Source organism: Rhipicephalus sanguineus, chromosome 11 (genome assembly GCF_013339695.2).
Source record: "Rhipicephalus sanguineus isolate Rsan-2018 chromosome 11, BIME_Rsan_1.4, whole genome shotgun sequence".
Classification (NCBI taxonomy): Eukaryota; Metazoa; Arthropoda; class Arachnida; order Ixodida; family Ixodidae; genus Rhipicephalus; species Rhipicephalus sanguineus.
In genome coordinates this window covers 44558418-44577394 of record NC_051186.1, presented here as the reverse complement: position 1 = coordinate 44577394, position 18977 = coordinate 44558418, and the positions used below count along the sequence as shown (strand labels likewise).

General features: G+C 48.9%; 1 protein-coding gene across 1 annotated transcript in view; it reads right to left on the bottom strand.

The window, feature by feature from the left end:
• Window positions 1–1754: 1754 nt before the first annotated feature.
• Window positions 1755–18977, bottom strand: part of LOC119374992 (uncharacterized) — a 31145-nt gene continuing 13922 nt past the window's right edge. The window contains exons 4-5 of the mRNA XM_037645189.2: window positions 4380–4650; window positions 1755–2273 (exon numbers count right to left, since the gene is read on the bottom strand). Coding sequence (XP_037501117.2) covers window positions 2224–2273; window positions 4380–4650 — 321 coding nt within the window. The 3' untranslated portion in view covers window positions 1755–2223. The remainder of the gene's footprint in view (window positions 2274–4379; window positions 4651–18977) is intronic.

Genomic DNA, 18977 nt, shown 5'->3' with positions numbered 1-18977 from the left:
ACCTTTGTGGTGAAAAATGAACCAATGATCAATTTTATTCAAATAGGATGCAATTTTACAAAAATCGCGAAATACGAAATTTGCAAGGTCTGCAAGCTTACCCTTTTGTTGAAAAATGAGCCCACGATAAATTTTATTCAAATAGGATGGAATTTTACAAATATCGCGAAATACGAAATTTGCAAGGTCTACAATCTTACCCTTTTGTTGAAAAATGAACCCACAATAAATTTTATTCAAATAGGATGCAATTTTACAAAAATCGCGAAATACCAAATTTGCAAGGGCTACAAGCTTACCCTTTTGTTGAAAAATGAACCCACAATAAATTTTATTCAAATAGAATGCAACTATCGAAATCAATACAGAATTGTGCAAATGAGGAAAAGAACGTCTATGCGCCTGATATTGGCCGTTGAAAATTTCCTTAGGGCTACAAGCAGATTTTCGAAGTACCCATTATGCCCTAACTTACCAGTTCACGCGGTAGTAAAATGCGCACTACGCGTCCATATGGCAACGCGCGCACCTACGCAGCTGCCCACTTTGTTGATAATGCGGCTCATGATGAATTTTAGCTGAGCCCTTCTTACTAAGTGGACAGCTTTAAACATATGTACCGCTCTTTGCGCGACGCCTGGTGCGATGCTGTTCTGCCACGCAATATTTATTTATTACTACTATCAATTCCTGGAGGGATTCTAGCAGGAAGGGCAACATACAATTATAAGAGTAAATTATGTACAGCCGCCTAAATCTTTAACTATCGTGCGCGAGCGCCGACTTTTTTGTGCGTCAGAGTCGTACGACGGAGCCAAGTTGCAACAGGGCGAGAGTGAGCGCATGCCCACGAATCGCGCTCAGCTGGGCCCGTCGTTTTCTTGGCTGTTCCTTCGTGAGAACATCACCCAGCATTAACTCTCTTCAGACGAACAGGCAGCGCGTCTTGCTCGTATCTTAGATTCCGAACGTCAGCAAGCAACCGAGAAAATGAAATCCGCAGATACGTCACACGCCCCCGCGCATGAGATAATCTGACAAATGTGGATCGTTCGTTTGTTATCTGGCGACGCAAATGCTTTTTTTTTTTTGCGCTTACTCTCGCCCCGTTTGCAACTTGGCTCCGTTGCACGGCGCTGACGCATGAAAAAAGTCGGCGCTCGCGCACGATAGTTATAGATTTGGCCGGCTGTACAGATACATATATATGCACAAATTCCTCTCCATTATTGTCATAATTGCTACGGCTCTGTTAAAGACTCAAATACCTTGGTTTCATTGATTTCATTAGGCTGTGTGTAAAAAAGAAACGAGCCCGCGATGCATGCCCCTTCTTTCGCTTATACATACATACACACAGACACATACACAGATATATGGTAGGGTGAAATTCAATGGATCTGGTGGAAAATGCGGTAGAAAAAGAGGTCGACAAACGTGCGAAACACACACACACAATATATATATATATATATATATATATATATATATATATATATATATATATATATATATCTGTATATATATATATATATAACAGCGATATACACATAACTTGAGATTCAATATACAGTTACAATCAATGGGCAGTTAACGTAGAATGTAACAAATAAAAAATACAGTGAAACCCACGTACTCTAAACGTTGATCAGCGCCTGGTCGGTGCAGAAGATCAATACCATGCCGGGAGTCCATGGGTTAAGAACAGCTGGAATCCCTTTTGATATAAAAACCGTCAACTTGAATTTACGACAGCGGCGATGCCTTTATTCGACAATGTGTTTGAGTACATAATTGAGACAGTATAATGAGTGAAAGACGGCGCGCGAGTAACATGACTAGGAAGTGTATGCAGAGAATGAAAACGAGCAGAAAATAATTTATACGAGCGGAATAACGACAAATTTTCAGTGAAAGGATCAGGTAAACTTTCGGCACGACACAATATTAAAAAAACATATAGTGACCCGTGCTGCTTTGGCAGAATCGTCCGAGGTGAGCTCAGATGAGCCAGTGACGTCATCGAAGGTTCACAGACGCTTAGCCTGTATTTCACGCAGTATGCATGACACGAATTTTACGTCCAGGACATTGCTCTTGCGGGTCTGTCATACGCGAATTCGCGCAACAATAATTGTTATTCGGGTGGCCGCATGCAGTCGGATCCCGCCGCCGAAATTTGAACCAAGGCAAGGTTATCGTTCATCGCGAGGCGCCTTCGTCTCAGCGTGACCTCGGTCCTGGGGAGGAGTCCGTCACAGGTACACTGGAACCTGGGATAAAGTTTGGTTATAAGGTGAAATAAAAACGAATCAGACTTTGTTTTTTACATATTTAAGCTCAAGAAAGTCACGCTGTCGCTTATGTATTGCCTAATAGGACCGGAAAGAGAAAGCCATTTTGTTCGTTTTCCTCTTAGTCAATTGTGTTCATCCCGCTCGAAAGCTTCCCGCACTGCCTCCGGGACCAGAGGCACTGCAGGCTCTCTTCACCTGACGTAGTGTTGTAGTGCCTCCGTGATCGGCCCACCTTTGACCAACCGACGATGTCATGTGATGACGTCATATTATGACGTCACGTGATGGCATCATCACATGACAGCGTCGCTTGGTCAAAGGTAGGCCGACCACTGAGACGCTGCAGTGACGCCGCAATGACATCAGGACGACGTTACAACTATTGGCTACCTGTGAAGCCATGATGATGTCACGGAGTGACGTCATCACGTAATCATTTCTTACATCACTCGCGCTGACGCCGTCGCGACGGTCACTTTTCGCGTTTGATGAGGCATCTAAGGCTTTCGCCTTAAAAAGAAATGCGTGTGGAGTCGAGTGAAAAATGGCGTTGAGCTGTAGGCCACGGGAAGTTCTCAGTTTCTTTCTCTTACTAGTCCATTCTTGTTTAAACTAGTGACTTCGACGCTTTCCATAGGCGTGCGCACGGCTCTACATCGGGGGAGTCAAATATCGCCGCTCCGCCCCACATCCCCGTTAGAACATTCCGACAGGAAACAACATTTGCAATGTATGCAATAATGAAAATGAAGCGATGACATGCTGTTCACAACGGCTGTCTTTGATGGCAAATTATATTTCAATGGACAACGACATAAAGGGTCCTAGGCTGTCATTATCATAAACAATATTGCATTAGAATAGAAGCTTGAGCGAGCTGGTAGGGATGCATGCTTCCAGATGTGTGCACTTCACGATGCGCACACGTATACAAGTAGGAATCGCCAAAAAGCTGCATAACAGTAAGCCTGCATATTACCCGCCACGGTGGACTAGTGGTTATGGTGCTCGACTGCTGACCCACCGGTCGCGGGATCGAATCCCGGACGCGGCGGCCGCATATTCGATGGAGCGAAAATGCTCGAGACCAGTGTACTTAGATTTAGTTGCACGTTATAGAACCCCCGGTAATCTAAATTTTTCGGGGTCCTCCACTACGGCGTCTCTCATAACCATATCGTTGTTTGGGACGTCAAACCCCAGCAAACATTATACTATATAAACCTGCACAATAAAGGGGCGGACAAGCAATTTTCATGGTACCTATTTTATTTAGCGCAACGGAAAGCTTAACGGTCACCGTCAGAGTGTCTAATCATGGAATGGTAACGCGGAAAACGTCATGAAAGCTTTATATAATAAGAATTTTTCGGTGTGCGGTGAGTGTGAAATCGTACACACAACACATCCTACAAGCAGTGGGCGGTGAGCACGGCAGCGGTTCGTGTTTGTGCGCTGTGGTTTGTTGCGCATGCGTGCACTTCGCGCGCATGAGCCGCGGCTCGACGTGTTCCAGTATGTGCCGCGAATGCAGCGCCACTTCTCAGCGTCAACTCCTTTTATCTCGTAAGCAGCACACAGAGGAGCGGGGATGTATAATAATATACATACTCTAATTCTGAGCGCTAAATATGGTGCGCACTAAAGCACCAGACTACGTACAGCAAAGTGAACGACTCCATGATCCAGCTTCAAGGATTCGTGGGCGGCTACGATATAGGATACGCGACATACCGGCTTTTGCGACTGTTACACGTGATCAAAAAATATAAATCCTACTTAGATCCCTAAAAGGAGGCTTGAATATGCAACTATAATTCACGGCCTTTTAGTTTCCACCAGGATCGAATCACACGTTCTAGCCACTTGTCACTCCCTTCAAACAATGCAGGAAGATGCCTGACTAGGTAAAGTTATAGGGCTGACTTGGTGCCCCCCTTAGATTATTTGGGGGGGGGGGGGGTCTGACCCCGCTGTTCGCACGCCTACGACTCTTTCCGACTAGAAGCGCGGATAGCATGAATCAGGAGGACTACACTTCAAACTAGCTACCGATTCTTGCCACAGAGTCCTGGTACGTACCGCTGGGTGTCGCCTCGTCTTGCTCCGACGCTTCGCCGAGCGCTCCTTGGGCCGCCATTCGCAGGGCGGCTCTCCAGCCCAGTCCTCCACGGCGCTTCTCCCTGTATCGCCGAAACAGGCGCCAACTAGCCAGCACGTCGGCGTACACGGTCTTGGCCATGTCGAACGTCACCAACAGCGACACGACCATCGTGGAGACCCAAACGCACGCTCCGATTGCGTTGTCTCGCGCGAAGTTGTTCAGGTTCTGGCCGTACTGCTCGTGGTGCGACTGCGTTAGTGGACAAGGCCAGGAAAAAAAGAGCTCGAAGTGAACCTTTGGCAGAGTTCTCGTAGCTCAATACCCCCCACTCCCCCCAAAAAATAGCGACTATTCCTACACTTCATGATGATGATCCTTATCAAACAGAAAATCTGATGTGTATGACACCACAAAACCTTTGTGGCAATGCACGTGTAAAAAAAGAAAAGAAAAAAAATCTGGCGTCCAGCGTCGTCCGGCGTGAACACGAATGGTACTAAAAGTCGCGTGACAAAGTCATGAAATCATCTGATGACGTCACGTGATGACCTCATGTTGACATCAGTATCACGCCTTAACTTGGTCAAGAGGGAGAAATAGATATAACGGACATAGGCATAGATTAGGCATAACATGCCTAATTGATGACGCCGTGTCGACATCATCGACTAAACGCGCCACCACGACGTCATGTCAGTCAGAGAACTTTTCAAAAGTTACAGCGGAGATTTCGTGCATCATTGTTACCCTACGCAGTAAACCTGGTGACCCAGGGTAACCTGTGTTCGGGTACGTTCTGCGGTGTACAGACAGAGAAGAAAAGAAAAGGGAGAAGGACGAGCTTCGAATGGATACAATAGTTCGTTTGAACTTCAAGTTTGTGCTCCGACATAGTCTGGTTAGAGATGGCAAATTCTTGAACGGGGGCGTCGCTGTTGACAACGCTTCGACAAGTGGTCCTGTCTTCTTCAAGGAGGCAACAAGACAAGAGCGCTTGCCAAAACGTTGGCTCTACCCACGAAACGAAACACGAAACCTCTATAAAACGTTTTATAGAGGTTTATAGAGGTTTTAAACGTTTTAAAGACGCTTTATAGAGGTTTTGTGTTTGATGGGCAGCTACACCCCTCGTTCAAGAATTTTGCCTTGCATCTTCCCCTCAACGTCTACATTACTTATTCTGGTTAGGAAATATTTGCGGTCGCGCCTGCGCAATACACACTACTTGCAAACCGTCAATTCCCCATCATCGTACCTGTAGCATCGCTCCTTCTTCAGACATGGCAAGCCTCTGGTACAAGCAGGAGGCCCTCCGGAACGTGTCCTCCGGGTCGCTGCTTTCCTGGGCTAGCTTGCACCAAGACGGCAACACGCACTGTGCCGGCTCGTACAGACCGGCCAGCGTGGGCCGCTGGCAGACCAGGTACTTGCTGTACTTCTCGTAGGTGTACAGCATCACCACGAATATGATCCGCGCCCCCATTCTCTGCGAAGGAACACAACATGGCACGCAAAGTGTTTTACAGCGAATCTTTATGTGGGTATAGTCGGTTACAAGACAAGAATGAATGTAAAGAAGACAGACAGATTGTAGCTTTCCATAATAAATATAAAACAGCGCTTAACACACAGGGCAAAGGAACACGTGACACAGACGGCGCTGAACTTGCAAGTGGGATATATTGAAAAGTGATATGTTGCTTTTTTAAGCAAAGGGCTTAAAAGGAGCGTGCACGCTCATTGTCAAAACCGATCGATACATTCGTCATTCCCAGAGGCAATGCCTCGTGAGAGCTCACTGGTCACCAGGGGCGTAGCCAAGGGGGGGGTCGGGGGGGTTCAACGCCCCCCCCCCGAAATTTTTCAGTTTTGCTTGCGTATATAGGCACGCATACATAAAATGCACGCACGAACATACATAAAGTATGGTTGAACCCCCCCCCCCGAAAAAAATTTCTGGCTACGCCCCTGCTGGTCACCCCTGATTAACAAGTCCATTTGCTATGTCCTGGAGCCTTACGTGGAAAGGGCCGGTGCGTTAATGTGAGGCTTTTAGAGGACAATAATTCATTACAAAAGAAACAAACTAACTTGGCCAAGCACTGTTTTGAGTGCCAGTGTGTACCGTTTCTTGGTGTCACTAAAATCTTGTTTGTTCATAATGATAGCTACACAATAGAAGTCGCTGGGTCATTTCATACATCGAGAAAAGGAAGTGATTGTGTTATCATCCCAGGAAACGGGCTTGATCAGGGGTGACCAGTGAGCTCCCAAATGGCGGTGCCTTTGGGAATGACGAGTGTATAGCTTTTGACAATGAGCGTGCGCGCTTGATTTAAGCCGTTTGCTTTAAAAAAAAGCAACACGTCATTTTTCGGTAAACCCAGTTACAAGTTCAGCGCCGTGTGTGTCACTTCTTACTTTGTGTTAAGCGCTGCTTTGTATTTATCGTGTTAATAAATGTAAGCTCCGTCCAAAGCCGTCGCTGTTCCATCCAGTAAGGGTTTGCATAGATACCTCATCCAATTGTATTTGCTTATTTACGTGACGTCAAGCTTCGGATGGGAAACGCTTTTCTCCATTATTTGTTTGATAGTTGTTTACAACAGCAACTCCCTAGGCTATCAGAACTCTTCGAAGTTTCTTCGGGCATCACCAGTGCAAAATCAGTAGATACGGCATTGAGTAGAGCACCACAAAAGCCTAAATAATCCTGCAGTGATATCTGCACTCGCTGTAAGTGAAGCATCCGTGGCTAAAGATTTGTTGTGCCAGGACGCCGAGCTGGTAAGGGCGGAGATCATATCAGGACAACCCGCCTACGTATGAATCTCTTAAAAAAAAGAAAGAGAAAAGAAAAAGCTTGTCTTTTCTATCAATGTTGGAGGTTTGATCAAGGTTTACCTCCGATATTTCCGTTGGTGTTTTAAGAAGAAAAACGGTTTTTCTTGCAATAAGGTCGAAGTCTGTGTCAGTTGGTACATGACGCTGAGGCAAAAACCAGCCCAGTTGCTAGTCCAGTCATTGTGTGTCACTTCTATCCCTTGTCCGGCATCTTGACTGGTTTTTGCCTCAGCGATTTTTCTTGTGTTCCAGAATTACCCTTTCACAATACCAAAATCACCGCGCTTGTCGTGAGAAGACACGAGGTAAGCGAGAAAACGCGCAAAAAGAAAATGCACGTGGCGACGCCACCTTGAAAGTTCCGCACCACTCGCCATAACGTCACAAATTTTCGCGGCGTCTACTAGGGCCCACGTGGTACATTTCCTCTGAGGGGGAGACTTAAAGGGATGGTGCCACCAAATTTGTGGCTTGCGCGTTCTTTGCTGTAAGCGTTTCCTATAGTTCAAGGAAGCATGATGCACGCACCAAGATTCATGTATTCTCGCTACATAATTTAATATCGCCTTTTTATGTGGACAACTTTCGGTTTCGGTTTCTGGGCGCCGAGGTTGGGCAGTGACGTAGAAGTGTAGGAGGCGTGGTCACGTGACCACACAAGGCTGTGACGCACTTAGCCAGGAAGCGATCGAAACTCGGCGAATGATGTAGCAACCGATGCTTTGCCGGTACTATAGTGAACTAAAATATATTCTAGTTCACTACAGCCGGTACGTACGTTGCGGAAGTGGCGGAGGTCACTCACGTTACTACAGCAGGTTTGGTGCGACGTCACTACAACTTCCGTTGCCCATCCTACAGATCTACGTCAGTGTTGGTGCGCTAGCGATGGGTTTCGATCGGGATAATGGGCATTCAGGTACACTTTGGAAGTGAATTAAAATATATTCTAAACGTTTGCTGTGTCCGACCGTTCGTGGGGAATGTCCTTGCATACAGAGGAAACCCACAACAGGCTTGTTATAGCCTCGAAATTTGATGGCACCGCCAAAATACGAAAAGTGCACTTTGAAATCCGTGACGTCACGCGCGGAGATTTCGGCGCGAAATTTAAAAATAAAACTTTCACCTTGGGTTTTCTCCTTTATTATTAAAGCTATGACGGTGAAATTAACGACATTCGTGTTTTCAGCGTAAAACTTATCAGTCCAAACCGATTCATTGTTTCACTTTAGTGTCCCTTTGAAGGGGCTCTGCAGCACTTTTCCAGCATGGTCAGAAAACGCTGCCGATCGGTAGTCGAGGCTCCCGAGAACACGCGAGCCAGACATTATAGCGCAACACGCGGCATGGAATTTACAACTAATTCTCAAAGTCACCGAGAAATCGTTCCTTCTTCTCTCGACAAATGACGCCATAAAACTAAATGGCAGCGTCATAAACCCAAAGTCCACGGCCGTTGGCTGATTTGAGCATCGTGTGCTGCATAGATACCGTGGCCGCCGCGGGATGCCGCCACGTGAACGCGGGCGTGCTCGCGATCACACTGATGGTAAGCCGCGCCTTCGAGGAAAAAATGAAAAGGAAGTACTCAAGGTCATGATGCGAGTTGACGAAGTGGCGCGTCTTCTTGCCCCGTGTCATCCCCCTCCCTGCGTAGCTTTCAACGCGGTCGCTGGTACGAAAGGAGAGAGAAAGCGCTTGAAGTGTGTGTCTAATCCCTGTAACTCCGCTCGTACTTGATGGATTCTAAAACTTTTTGCGGCAGTCGATTCGTAAGCAATAATCTCTATTAATTAAGCCATTAGACAATTACTTGAAGAAGTGTTGCAGGGACCCTTTAAATGTGAGCGACCCTGTACGCCCGTGTCGCACTGATATCGATATAATAATCATTGGGGTTTTTACACCCTAAAACCACGACATGATTATGAGGGACGCCGTAGTGGAGAGCTCCAGACATTTTGACCCTCTGGTGTTTGACGTGCACCTAAATCTAAGTACACGGCCCATTAGCATTTCGCCTCCATCGAAATGCGGCCGCTGCGGCCGGTATTTGATCCCACGACCATCGGGTCAGCAGTCGAGCACCATAACCACTAGAGCACTGCGGCGGGTGATATCGAGATGCAATGTGCTCGCCTTGAAGAACGTCAGCAACAGTGGAAGGTTGCCGCCCCCGGAGACGACGATCGTCGCGTTGATGAGCAGCCTGATGAGGAAGGCGATCGTGGTGGCGACGCCGTCCTCGGCATCGCGCATCTCGTCGACGAAGAGCGACGCGACGCCCACCGGCAGGGCGAACATGAACGTCTTGATCACGAGCAACGCCGGCACCTCGAGGCCGACCAGCAGTCGCAGGGTTGACGGAACACTCGCAGCGCCATCCTGTGCAGCAGCATGAGAACGGGGTGGATCTGCGCAAGGTGTGCGAGAATAGAGATGTTTAGTCGGTCTGGTATTCCGCTATACGCAAAGGCGTAGCGGAATACCAGATAGCATAGAGTCAGTACAGACTCTAGAGAAAAAGCTGGGTCGAAAGAGCGCTGACCACAAGAACAAGTCCATGAGACATGACCGTATAGCGTGTAAAGTTGGCTGGCAATCCATAAAGCCGTTTCACATAGATATGCGGGACCTGAATGTGCTAATCAAGCTGTTTAGCGTACTGCTACCGCAAAGAACAATATTATTCGAAATTCCAGGGGGGGAGGGGGTGGCCCCCTTCCCCTTCATCCGGATGGCCATGCGAACGATAGTATCGACATCTTTTGACACTTCGTGCAATCACAATTATAGACACGTTTGTTTGTTTGTTTCCGCCGTGTGTCTTTGGGGAAAATGAAAAGTTTAACAAGCAACTCATTCGGAATTATGCCGATGCCAAGAATTTACATGAGCCGAGTTATAGAACGCACTAGGTTTCTGCAGCAACAATTATGTGCCACAGCCGGTCTGGAGGCGCGCGCTCGCTCCTAGGGAGCGAGCGCGCGCCTTCAGACTGGCCGTGGTCAAACAAGAGCCCGAAATTCCGCTACATCCCCCACCACCAGGGGATCGTTTGTCCTGTAGGAAAAAGGGTCCGCGTGTCCACCGAAGAGGAGGGGCGGGGGGGGGCACTCACTAATCCGTGACGCCGCGGTCACGTGATCCACAATCCCCCCCCCCCCCTCCCCAGTGTCCCCCGCGGATTTCTCCCTCGTGTGAATAACACGTCGCTTCTAAAGCTTTAGTGGCTTCCCCTGCTGCGTGAATCATTACTCTCACTTCATTTTCTTTCCTTTCTTGTCTCCCCCTTCCCCCACCCTCAAGACGCTTAGAATTAGCGCCATTTTCTTCCTTCCTCAGAACCACTACCACCACCACCTCTTCGTGCACCCTGCGTCAGCAGCTGTGGATGTGACGTCACGCCTCGCGCTGGCGTGCAGCCGCCGATCGCGTATTATCCTCGGAACATACAGCCAACTGTTCAAGAACACGTGAAATAAACTTTGTGTATCGGAACAGGCATGTCTTCCGAGTACAATTTCGATGTTTTCGTCATTTTTTACGGATCTTTGTTCAGTATCCCTTTAAGAAATTAAAGTGGACGAAAAGACAATTCGCCGTCGGAATGGTCCAAGCCTGCAATCTTCGAATAACGCATCCGATGCTACAGCGGCGGTCGTCCTCCCGTCCAGTTTATCGGGTACATTTGAACCTGCGGGTGTTAGTCAATACGGCTCTTAGCCATCATGGTGCGGCTGGCGCGACATGGGCCCCGCCACGGTGGTCTAGTGGTTATGGCGCTCGACTGCTGACCCGTAGGTCGCGGGATCGAATCCCGGCTGCGGCGGCTGCATTTTCGATGGAGGCGAAAATGTTTGAGGCCCGTGTACTTAGATTTAGGTGCACGTTAAAGAACCCCAGGTGGTCAAAATTTCCGGAGCCCTCCACTACGGCGTCTCTCATAATCATATCGTGGTTTTGGGACGTTAAACCCCAGATATTATTATATTATTATGGCGCGACATGGCACGTGATCGTTTTACGAGCTGGCGGCTGACCAATGATAGCATCAAGCCTGCCAGAACGAGACCATCGCTATGAATGAACGAAAGAAGGGTAATTAATTAAGGGCTCGATTCACCCTGAAACCGCGCAGCAACACGAGGACGAAGAAGGGAACAACGGGACAGCGACCGTCCCGCTGTATCTGTCTTCGTCCTTGAGTTGCTGCATTGTTTTCAGGATGAGCGGCAACACAGCTAGATGTGCGATGGCATGGGGGTAGGATGGGGGTAAGTGGTGGCGCCAAGAAATGTAGTGGCAGCTAACAGAACTATACGGTTCTGGCCAGCAGGAGGGGCGCGGTACGGGCAGGTCGTGCTCCGCACACATCGTGCATTCGACTCATCACAACGACGCGACACCCCAAAAAGCAGCGATGACTCACCACGAAAGAGAGGACGCAGGCCAATATGATCGGCGTGATGCCGTTGTCGAGGCGCTGGTAGGCGCTCATCTGGCAGGGCCTCATGTTGCCGGCCGAGGGCGGATGGCCCTTGCAGCAGGCGTTCGCGTGAAGGCTGCGCTGCTTCTTGGCTTCTTCGGTTTCCCAGTCGGCTTCATCCTGCTGCAACGCTTCGTCCTCGCCGTCTATGATGGCGCGCAGGACCTCCCAGTCCTTGTGGCCCTTTATCTCCTGCAGAACGGCTTCCACTGCTTGCTCGCTCGCCCAATCGGCCATCATCTGGCTGTCGTCGTCTGTTGCCTGAAGGCAAAGAGGAGGAAAGTCAGGCCCGCCAATCATAAGCACGTCCTACCGCAGCGGACCCTTTCCCTCACCCCCTTACTTATTCTGGCACGTCACCTGCGAAAAAACGCGCGTGCCTTCAAACTCTTGGGGCTTACAAAAACGAAGCGTTCAGCTTCATCTCCAACGAAGAGAAGGATCACCTCCTGTCTGGACTTGTACAGGAGTAGAAAAGCTGACGTCACAGCCTCGGCAGCCGGCATTTTTGTGTGGTCACGCATATTAACAACAGCTCAGAGGGGATTATGACGACGCCCAGGGATCCTCGGTTGGCAAAGTGCACAGTAGAGACAGGCCTAGCCTTGCGGGTAGAAGGAGCAAAATCGGGTTCGGCAGTGAATTCTTGTTTTTTTTTTTTTTTTGCGCCCTGGCTGAACGAAGGCGCCCTGGCTGCACCCAGGGCGCCTTCGTTGAAAAGGTGCACAATAGAGGGACACTTGAGCACGTCAGTCTGTTCTACGAAAGTCTCATTTTACTGGCTGCCGATGGCCGCGATGCTGAGGTTGCAAATAAGAGCTCCGTCGCGCCTGCCACTGATTGCTGAACAATGCTAGGATAAAAGCCTGAAAGAGGAAATCATGGACGTTGCCTAAGCAGCGACACGTGCTACGCCATGCTTCCTAATGGGGAAATGGTGGAAACTTCAACCAAAATTTGCGTCTTTTCAGGGGTGAAGTGGCCGGTGACGAGCGGCGCTTCGGTGCGTTGGTATGCGCGGTAATATTCACGGTCACATGGCGCAGGCCATGACAATAGATGGAGGGCATTGTCCCCGTAGTACACAAGCTGCTTGCGTACGCACGCTATCGCGTTAGTTTGTGCTTCTAGCCGCACGCAATGAAAATACAAAGAAACGCCAGGGCCGGCTTAGGTACGTAAGCCGCTATCGGGCCCCACTACTAAAGCTCTGTAATGTTTTTGGGCGTCGGCCTAATATCCACGAGGACGGCTCGGTGGGCTAGTTCGTACTGCATCTTACAGCGCACGCAGATGGGGACAAAGATAGAAAACACAAGACACAAATGTGTCAGTGGGTGTCGCCGGTGTTTGCTTTCTTTTTCCAGGAGTAGCGCCTTGTAGGGGATAATTCGGTGATCAAAATGTTCAGACTGTTTTCTTTCGCGGAACTTGCATTCTTTCGCGGAAACAGCGCGCCAAGGACGCCGCTGCGAAACGGGCTCAACGAGAAGCGGATCCCGAGACCATGATTGCTTCAGAAGCTTCGCCCAAGCTCTTCATCATTCACCCGTGGATATGCTGTAATTTTCCCCGTGAATTGCAGCGAGATGCGCGGCTAATGTGCCTCCGTTTCGCATGCGGTCGTGCCCCCGCGGTTAGCGCATCGAGCAGACGCCAGCCCTGGAAACGGAAGTAATGTTCTGGCGCGTTCGAGCACTCATTATGCTCATTTATTCTACCGCGTCCAATTAAACGTTAATGCGGCACTGTCTCATGATACCGCCACTCTCGTGCCCGTACAAATGTCGCAAATTTCATGCCTGTCCCGCAGAAACAGGCAGTACACCACAGAGAACGCCGGCGGCCGTGCAACGCCGCTCGCGTGCTCGGGCTGGCTCGGGCACGTCATGCGCACGTGACCATGCATGCGCATGACGTGTTCTTGCGTATGTGTCAAGTGAAGAGGGCAGGGAGAGATTTGGCTTGCGAAGGCTACACGGGGCGAGTGGCAAGGGTTTTAAACTCGCCTCCGCGCATGATGGTTTCGCGCCGCTACAAATTATTGTTTTTCTCAGCTCGTAATGGGACCGATTTGAAAAATTCTTGCAGCATACTGTTCTTCAATCAGCACACAACAACTTCCAGCCTCTAACTAAAATTTGCTATGTCGCTTGGCGAGGGGCCATTTAAGAAAGTAGAAGGCGTCCAAAGGAAAGCGCTGAAGTATATACAATCAGTATATAAGCTTAGACTCACCCACCGAAATACTCAAGAAAGCCGGGATTCTAACAGTACAAAACCGAACAGTACATAGTCCGTTCTAATGCTTTTGTACCAGCTTCTGCACAACCAATTTATCATTGATGTCTGCAGATACATTTCCAGATGTGAAACATGGCCATCACGACATAAACACACACAAACACAAAAGGAGTATCCATTTCGTACTGACTGTTTTAAAAACTCACTCTTTCCTTTAGCGATAAGACAGTGGAATAATATCAGCGAGGCCACCAGTAGCAGCTGCTCCTTGGATATATTCACTTATTCATGGAAAATATCTTACTAGCAGTACGGGCTTAACTATCTTGTACTAAAATGTACATAATCTCGGTTTGATCTATTCTTTGATTTTGTTTCATTTATCGAGATCTTTTGTCGTTCTTAGTTATCCTATCGTTTGGATATGAACAGTATCAACTGACAAAGATTGACACAAGTGACCGGTTGCCGGAGTGGCAAGATTGCGACACGCGGCGCTGCCTTTTTCCCGAGCGCGCCTATAGAGAGTACCAAGCACATTCCATTTCCAAGCAGGTGGTCGGCGGAAAACACTCCAACAAGCAGCTTTTTCTGGGCAACTGTGGTAAAGATATGGTTGATCGCAACATCAGCGAAAAAAGAAAAACAAAAAAAAAGTCACAGTTTCGCCGCAACGGCGAAGCAATGAATGCGATAGCAACAAATTGGAATGCAACGCGAAGAACGGAAAACAGCTCGAAATTTCCAGCGCGTCGCTCAAGCGCAGAGGACGCACGAAAAAAAACCCACACAGGGCGAGCGCGAACTATCAAGTGTCACAGTTGTTCCTTATTTCTGTTTGAACAGCGTGCTAATTTCGCAAACGCGGCCGCTGCAGCGAGCGAAGTGACCTTCGTACGCTCTGTAACTGCAGCGCGGACATCGCGGTGAAAGCACAAGACATACAACCCCGCCCTCCTCCTCCACGAGAAAAGCGCGCACATAGGCGACCACGCCCTGTAGGGCGAAGTCCACCCGAGCGCGCGCGCGCGCAACGCTACGAGCGGGGCGATGACCTTTAAGGGGCCCTCCAACACTATTCAACCCCTATTTTTTTACTTGCGGGTTGCGTAGAGATGGCTGGGGATAATTTTAGCATAAGTTTAAGCACCGATATCAAATTATTTAGTATTTTAATCACGCGTTGAAGTCGCTACATCGCTGCTGACCGCATCAGCGCGTAGGCGCTTGCCAGAACTATTGCGGGCGGAAATGACGAAGATGGCGCTGCCTATGATGGATAAATGTAACGTTAGAAGTAATAACGGCGTTGCATCAAAGTTGAGATTACTATTGTGTTCGTTTTCCTTTTCTGTGCTTTTTCAATGAACTCCAAATAGCCGCCGTCGCAACAAAAAATTCACTACAACCACAAGGTACGACAGAGGCGCCGGTTGCAATTTCGCCTCTGGTTGCTCTGGCTTTCTTTTTTTTTTTTTTTTTTGCCTGGCCGGTCGGATGTCCATATGAAACGCTTGCCCCCTTCCTCTTTTTGCGTCTGTACGTTGCGAGCTGCCTCTTTCCGCATGTGCGGTAGTAATCCTCTTCGTTGAATTGTTGTCGCTGCACACTTGGAACTCGTCGGGTGCCCCCCAACAACCCGCGTAGGGGCGACCGTGTTTAACCGCCCATGCCGCTCCACAAATTCCCTTCTCAGAATGAGAAGAGGGAATGACATGGAATGTCGTTGTAAGGAACAGTAGACAAAGCCTCCCCAGCCTCGCTACGAAGCAGTACCGCTCAAGTTCTGACAAGTCAGGAGGAACCACGTTTGTTACTATGGCAACGACGTCAACAATACGTTGGAAAGGAGAAGCAACAATGGTGCGCGAGCTTCCCCTACGTAAGAGCCTTCAGCCCATTTCATTGGAGCGCCATCCGACGTCACAGCAGAGAGTGAAATGTGGTCACGTGACCCCGCGAAAATCGAGTTGAGGGCAGCATTTTTTTTCTTGTATTTTGAATTTTCTAAATTGAATAAATTCGTACTGCGTGCCGCTATCGCTGCCGTTCTTGCTGCACTAGTTCGTCCGTACTTCAGTCTACGCAATCCACGAGTAAAAAATGGGGGTTGAAGAGTGTTAGAGGGCCCCTTTAAAGGGCGGACAGAACGTGCGATTAGGTTCTGGTAGAAATGAAAGAACGTGAAATATAGTGACCGATTCCGTCATCCTTTTCGCGTTGTTAGTAGGGTTTATATTTTTAGATCAAACCGCTATGTCGCGCAGCCTAGCGGAAGAGCCTTCAAGCGGATTATGAAGTCGGTCACTTTTCTGTACGTAGCCTGATGCTGTCATGCGCGCTATAATTGCCCCTCAAAGTTAGAGTATGTATATTATTATCTATCCTCGCTCTGTTCTGTGCTGCCTACGAGGGAAACGGAGTTGCAGGGTGAGAAGCGGCGCTTCCTTCGCGGCCGCCAGTGGGCCATGTCGAGCCGCGGCGCATGCGCGCGGAGTGCACGCATGCGCAGTAAACCGCCGCGCTCGAACACGAAACGCTCTCGCGCTCACTACTGTTGCAGCGGTTGTCAAGTACGTGTATATATATATAATATATATATATATATATAATATATATATATATATATATATATATATATATATATATATGTGACGAACCACACGAGAACGGTGTGGTGCGGTAGTGGTGAGAGAGGAAGACGAAGTGTTTAATAAACATGGATCTTCGTACTGCCATCATGTCTCCTGCGTTACACTAGTCGACAGGATCTACCGGCCCTTCATCATGGCAACATCCAAGAAAGTCATCAACATCCCGAAGTTCTCTGGAGCACCGAGGACGTCCCCTTTGACAAAGTGGCTCCGGCTCTTCGATGTGAAGACTGCGGCCGCTGCATGGACGGAGCGAGACAAGCTGTGCCACTTCTCCGATTACCTTGAAGGTGAGGCTTTCCGCTGGTTCCTCACCGAGGTGTTCGACACTGACGCATCTTGGGACAGCTTGTCTGAAGCATGAAGCAACGCTTTACCGCGCCGTAGCGGATCCTTTCCGTCAATTTATTCATTGTCGGCTGAGGCCAGGCAGAGCCTGAAGGACTACTATAACGAAAAAAACGTGTCTCGGACGCCTTGCCGACCTAAAGGACGCACACCTTATTTCCGGGCTCAACGAGGGCCTTCCCGCCGATATGGAAATGGCTCTTGCTGGGCTTAACCCGACTACACCAGCGACGTGGCTTTCAGCTGCGCTGCGCGTAGGGTCAACTTTGCAGAGAGTTAAAGTACAGCGCGTTCTTCCCAGTCGAAACACGCAGATCAACGCAGCAAGCGGCAGCGCCCGTCAGCGTCCACCTAACATGCCGTTACGAACACCCGCTTCTGAATGCAGACACTGCGCAATGGATGGCTTCCCGACAGATGCACTGGCACAATGAATGCCCACGACGCGCAAGCATTTCCGCCCTCTCTACCGACCAGGGAAACGAGGGAGGGCGACAAAGCTCATGTAACTCATGTTTTTCAGTTTGATGCACTCATTAACGGGTACCCTGTCAGCGCTACTCTTGATATGGGAGCTACGATCACCTGTATCAACGAAGCAGTGCTGGAGGCTCTCACCTACAAATAATGAGGAATTCATGCATCTCAGTTCAACAAGTCACAAATCTACCAAACTTTGGGTCGCGTCAATCTAATGATACAGATAGGAAAAGTCACAAGGGAAATTCAGGCACATGTTCTACAAGGCATGAAGAGCAACTTACTTCTTGGCTTGGGACAGTGCCTGTCTCTTTAACTTGTCCCTGGACCTTGACACCCTGACTCTACGCCAAGAGAATGACATCCTGCATCCTCGTGCACCAAACCATGCCACGGCTAATATGGACGCTTCTTTGCAGGAAGTTGAAGTTTGCGATTTAGTGCATCTAAATGAAACTCAACAGTTCGCATTGAAGCAGCTTGTCATAAGTACGACGACATTTTTCCAAGTCACAGACAGACATCGGGGCATCATCAGCGCGAAACGCATCGCATCCTTCTCACCAACAATGTTCCCACCGCAGGGCTCCCTATCGATGCTCAGAAGCCGATAGCGTTGAAATGGACAGACAGATCAACGACCTTCTTGCGCAAGGCGTCATACGACTGTCAACGTCACCATACGCTGCACCGGCACTTCTGGCAGAGAAAAAAGGGGAAGGACGCACGCGTTTCTGCATCGATTACCGCAGGCTAAACGCAGTGACGGTGCCCGACTATCAACCCATTCCTCGCATCGCGACGTTCTCGATTCTCTCGGGAAAATCTACGTATTTCTCGACATTAGACATAAGGTCTGGTTACGGCACGTCAAGATGCATCCCGAAGACATTCCAAAAACGGCATTTGTCACACGTACCGGTCACTACGAGTGGCTTGTCATGCCTTTTGGCCTACGGAACGCCCCAGCCACTTTCGAACGGGCTGTCAAGTCCATATTGAAAAAAACCACTTGACGCACGTCACGAATTACTTTGAGACATTGTTGTCTATTCCGACACGTTCGCAGACACCTGAAGCATCTAGAGGCCGTTTTAAAAGCTTTCAAAAGCGAATTCGTCAAGCTGAAATGAAGAAATGAAATTCGCTCGAACCTCCGTTGAATACCTGGGACACAGGGATCGAATGGCACGGTCACTCCGAAACAAAGCAACGTGGATGCAATCCTACGGTTTCCGACACCATCACGCCCTAAAGAGTTACAGCGTTTCTCGGCACTGTGAATGTTACCGTCGCTACATCGCCCGCTTCAGTGAAATCGCTCACCCACTGACACGCCTGCTCAGCAAGGACGCCACCTGGAACTGGGATTCGGACTGTGAGCTGGCTTTCACTCAGCTCAAGAAATGAGTAACAGAAGAGCCATAACCTTAAAAATATACGACGCCTCCAAACCTGCGGGGATATAATGCGATCGTCCACAAAGGTACTGCGCGCTGCAAGCAAAGCGGAAT